The following is a 5,571-nucleotide window of genomic DNA, read 5'->3' on the forward strand; positions in this document are numbered from 1 at the left end:
CCCCCCCGCCCCCACCCCCGCCCTCCCCGGCATGTGGGATCTTAGCTCCCCAACCAGGGATTGAACCTGCACCCCCTGCAGTGGAGGCGTGGAGTCTTTACTACTGGACTGCTAAGGAAGTCCCCACTGGTTGGTTCTTATTTATCCTTTAGAACTCAACTTAAATTTCACTTGTCTGACACCCAAATTAATTTCAGCTCTTGCTTTTCTCCCCTCTTTTTTCTCACTTATCACAATTCGTTAATTGTGTATTTGTGTCTGTCTCTCCCTCCAAATTATTAGGTTCATGAAGCCATAGAACTTAATTTCTTTGTTCAGCACTGCATGCCCAGCTCTTGGCAGAGAACCTAGAACATAGTAGGATGTAGTGATATGAAAAATAGGATATTTTAAAAATCATATTTCCATTCACACAGGTTCAAAGGTAGCCTTACTTTCTGCCTTGATCCTGAGGTTCATTCCTTATGGGAAGGGACAGGACTTCAGTTGGTTTGGAATTAAAAGCTGTAGTGACAAGAGCCTGAGCCCTCATTCCCACAGCAGTTTATTTCCGTGGGTATTCAGAATATCTGTGGCTGGACTGGGCAGTGGGAGCGTATATGCATAAACGTGTTAAAAGGAGAAAATCTTCATTAGATAGGCTTCCAAACTCGTATTAAATTAGATGTGCCATCTGGTACCTTAAGTTTGGTTGCATATTTGTCTATAATTATTTTCAGTGCATGTCTCTTTTGGCATTGGATTCCGTTATCTTTAATTTCTTCCCCAAATGGTATTTACCATTGTATAGAAAGTGTCCTGTAATTGGCTGAGTTGCTGTAGGAGTTAATCGAAACCACAGATAGAGCTGGGTGTCCATTGTAATAGATGCTCCAAAGAATTGAGGTGAGTGGTAGCTTCTAATATGGTGGCTGTATTTACCCATTGCATTCACTGTCATATAAAGTCCATGCCGAGGTGAGGCCAACATCCTTTTTTTTTTCAATTGAAGTACAGATGATGTACAATATTATATAAGTTACAGGTGTAGGTATACAATATAGTGATTCACAATTTTTAAAGGTTATACTCCATTTATAATTATTATAAAATATTGGCCATAATCCCAATATGTGGGATATATGTTGTAAAATATATCCTTGTAGCTTATTTTATATATAATAGTTTGTACCCCTTAATCCCCTACCTCTTAATCCTCTGCCTCTATGTTACTCCTCCCCTTCCCCTACTGGTCATCACTAGTTTGTTCTCTATATCTGTGAGTCTGCTTCTTTTTTGTTGTATTCACTAGTTTGTTGTAATTTTTTTAGATTCCACATATAAGTGGTATCACACAGAATTTGCCTTTCTCTGACTGACTTATTTCCCTTAGCATAATACCCTCCAAGTCCATCCATGTTGCTGCAAATGACAAGATTTCCTTTTTTATGGCTGAATAGTATTCCACTGTGTGTGTGTGTAATTTCTTTGTTCAGCACTGCATGCCCAGCTCTTGGCAGAGAACCTAGAACATAGTAGGATGTAGTGATATGAAAAATAGGATATTTTAAAAATCATATTTCCATTCACACAGGTTCAAAGGTAGCCTTACTTTCTGCCTTGATCCTGAGGTTCATTCCTTATGGGAAGGGACAGGACTTCAGTTGGTTTGGAATTAAAAGCTGTAGTGACAAGAGCCTGAGCCCTCATTCCCACAGCAGTTTATTTCCGTGGGTATTCAGAATATCTGTGGCTGGACTGGGCAGTGGGAGCGTATATGCATAAACGTGTTAAAAGGAGAAAATCTTCATTAGATAGGCTTCCAAACTCGTATTAAATTAGATGTGCCATCTGGTACCTTAAGTTTGGTTGCATATTTGTCTATAATTATTTTCAGTGCATGTCTCTTTTGGCATTGGATTCCGTTATCTTTAATTTCTTCCCCAAATGGTATTTACCATTGTATAGAAAGTGTCCTGTAATTGGCTGAGTTGCTGTAGGAGTTAATCGAAACCACAGATAGAGCTGGGTGTCCATTGTAATAGATGCTCCAAAGAATTGAGGTGAGTGGTAGCTTCTAATATGGTGGCTGTATTTACCCATTGCATTCACTGTCATATAAAGTCCATGCCGAGGTGAGGCCAACATCCTTTTTTTTTTCAATTGAAGTACAGATGATGTACAATATTATATAAGTTACAGGTGTAGGTATACAATATAGTGATTCACAATTTTTAAAGGTTAGACTCCATTTATAATTATTATAAAATATTGGCCATAATCCCAATATGTGGGATATATGTTGTAAAATATATCCTTGTAGCTTATTTTATATATAATAGTTTGTACCCCTTAATCCCCTACCTCTTAATCCTCTGCCTCTATGTTACTCCTCCCCTTCCCCTACTGGTCATCACTAGTTTGTTCTCTATATCTGTGAGTCTGCTTCTTTTTTGTTGTATTCATAGTTTGTTGTAATTTTTTTAGATTCCACATATAAGTGGTATCACACAGAATTTGCCTTTCTCTGACTGACTTATTTCCCTTAGCATAGTACCCTCCAAGTCCATCCATGTTGCTGCAAATGACAAGATTTCCTTTTTTATGGCTGAATAGTATTCCACTGTGTGTGTGTGTCTGTGTGTGTGTGTGTGTGTGTACCATATCTTCTTTATCCATTCATCTGTTGATGGACACTTAGGTTGTTTCTATTAAAATATTTCTTGGTCTCAGCTCTGTTCTCACTGTGTAGGGGTCTCAGGGTAGACTGAGTGCTATTTTGGGATAGCCATGTTGTCAATTAACCAAGATATAGCTAGAACGTAAGGAAATCATTAATTATTATAAAGCAATAATAATTTAGATGATGTAATTTTTTTTTTTTAGATGATGTAATTTTATTTAAAATAAGACATTAAGATTAATTGAGTAGAGCATAATTTTTAAATGGCCTTATTTATAGAAGTTGAGCATATTGAAACTGGGACTCCCCCCACCCCTGCAATAAAATTATAAGACAGAAAAGAATTATGTAAAGATCTCATTTAAATTTAGAGAAAAACATCATCCAAGCTGATAAATTAGACACTGTTATAATATGAAAAGATTGTCTAGTAGATTGGATTGTCTAGTAGAGGCCTAGATTCCAGCTCTGATACTTGAAGTGGTGTAGATTTAAGCTAATTTTTTTCCTCTCTGAAATTGGGTTCATCAACAAAATAAAGATGATAATTCACTGGGTTTCTGTGAGAATCAAATGAGAATACCACCTCATTTATTGCCTAACATATACTTGGAACTCAGTAATGATTCTGCATCTCATTTTTCAAAATGAATACACGAAGAAATACAATTTTAAAAAAAAACCTATGTTAAGACGTAATAAAGTGGCATATATTAAAAGAAAGAGTCATTTATATTAGCCATTTGAGAATTACAAATTAAAACCATGATGAGATACCACTACATGCCTATGAAAACAACTAAAATAGAAAAATGTTGACAGTAACTAATGCTGATGAGAATGAGGAAAAACTAGATAATTCACTCATTGCTTGTGGGAATGTAAAATGGTCCAGCCATTTACAAACAAAATAGTTTGGCAGTTTTTTACAAAGTTAACTGTAACACTAACCTAGCGCTCACACTCCTAGAAATTAATCCTAGAAAAATGAAAATATGTTTACGCAAAACATCTATGCGCACATGTTCATTGCAGCTCTATTTGTAGCAGCCCAAAACAACAAATGTCCTTCAAAGGTAAATGGGTAACTGTAGTACATCCATACCATGGAATACTACTCAGCAGTAAAAAGGAAGGAACTATATTGATGCACTCAACAATTTGGATGAATCCCAAGGCCATTATGCTTAGTGAAAAAAAGCCAGTCTCAAAAGTTCTGGAGAAGAGATCGGTGGTTGCCAGGGTTTGGGAGAGAAGAGGAAGTTAAGGAGCAGCACAAGGGAGTTCTTTGTAGTGAGAGAGCAGTTCTGTATCTTGATGGTGTCAGTAGTTACATGCATTTCTATATGTGTGATAAAATTTCATAGAACTATACATACACACCCAAAAAAATGACTTCATGCAAAAAATGGTGAAATCTAAGTCAGATGTTGTCTAGTTAATTGCCAATTTCCTGGTTTTGGTAATGTACCACAGTTATATAAGAAGTTACCATTAGGGGAAGCTGGGTGATTGTGGCATGATACCTCTCTGCGTTATTTTTGCAATTTCTTGTGAGCTTATAAATATTTCAAAATGAAAAAGTTTTATTAGAGAGCCATTAATGGCTATTAAATTAGGAAAATATATATAAATACTAACACCTGATGCTGGTATTAGTATTTGATGCTGGTGTATTATAATCTATATTGCTGGTGGCAGTATAAAACTATAGAGTAATATATATTATGAACTGTGAAGTTCATAACTTTGACCTTCTAATCTCCATTTATTGTCATGTATCCTAAGAAAATAATCCCCCCAAAAGTAAACAATATAGATACTATAATTTTTAATAATAGAATATCCACATACCAAGAAAACGTCAGTATTCCAAGAGGCAGGTAACTAATTAAATTATGGCACACCTACTGACTGTAATATTGTTTAAATGATAAAGTGATAGGGACTTCCCTGGTGGTACAGTGGTTAAGAATCTGACTGCCAATGCAGGGGACACGTGTTCGAGCCCTGGTCCGGGAAGATCCCACATGCTGCATAGCAACTAAGCCCGTGCGCCACAACTACTGAGCCTACGCTCTAGAGCCCGCGAGCCACAACTACTGAAGCCCATGTGCCTAGAGCCCATGCTCTGCAACAAGAGAAGCCACCGCAATGAGAAGCCCACGCATTGCAGCAATGAGAAGCCCACGCATTGCAACAAAGAGTAGCCCCCGCTCGCCATAACTAGAGAAAGCCCCGCGCACAGCAACAAAGACCCAATGCAGCCAAAAATAAATTAATTAATTTTTTTAAAGTGATAAACATATACTTTTATGTACAAGAAATGCATATGAAGAAATAAGTGCAATTTTATTTCTTTATGTTGCTTTAATACTTATACAGTTCTAAAACAATACCAAGGTATGGCCAATAGATTCATAAAATTAAAATTCATTTTGTTGAATGGTTATTTAATTTTTTAATTCTGACAATAATGATTATTTAAAATTCTTTCTTGAACTCTTGATCTTGTTTATTTCCAGTTCTGTCCACTTTGCCGTTTAGTACCTAATGAGAATCCAGGCAGCTTCAATGGCAGCTTAATAAGACATTTGCAAGTCAGTCACACTTTGTTTTATGATGATTTCATAGTAAGTATATTTTCTTACTTTTACATTATGTTTTTATGCTGTGTTTAGCTTACCTTTCTTAATCCAAGTGAGTAAGATTGTAGAGGAGAAAATGTGTGTGTAGCTAAAATGTTAAGTATTGGCATTAAGTAGGAAATCATAAAAACATGCTGTTTTATAAACTGTTAATAGTAGTTACCTGCCTTAGACAAAATCATTTTCTTTTTTTTTTTTTTTTTTTTTAAAAAATCTTTTTTTTTTTGTTTTAAATGTATTTATTTTTGGCTGCGTTGGGTC

General features: G+C 35.9%; 1 protein-coding gene across 1 annotated transcript in view; it reads left to right on the top strand.

Moving 5' to 3' along the window:
* The window catches only part of RNF125 (ring finger protein 125), a 43,581-nt gene that overhangs the window by 32,815 nt on the left and 5,195 nt on the right, over nt 1-5,571 (top strand). The window contains exon 5 of the mRNA XM_024757946.1: nt 5,188-5,295. Coding sequence (XP_024613714.1) covers nt 5,188-5,295 — 108 coding nt within the window. The remainder of the gene's footprint in view (nt 1-5,187; nt 5,296-5,571) is intronic.

This window comes from Neophocaena asiaeorientalis, unplaced genomic scaffold (genome assembly GCF_003031525.2).
Source record: "Neophocaena asiaeorientalis asiaeorientalis breed wild unplaced genomic scaffold, Neophocaena_asiaeorientalis_V1.1 scaffold126, whole genome shotgun sequence".
Classification (NCBI taxonomy): domain Eukaryota; kingdom Metazoa; phylum Chordata; class Mammalia; order Artiodactyla; family Phocoenidae; genus Neophocaena; species Neophocaena asiaeorientalis.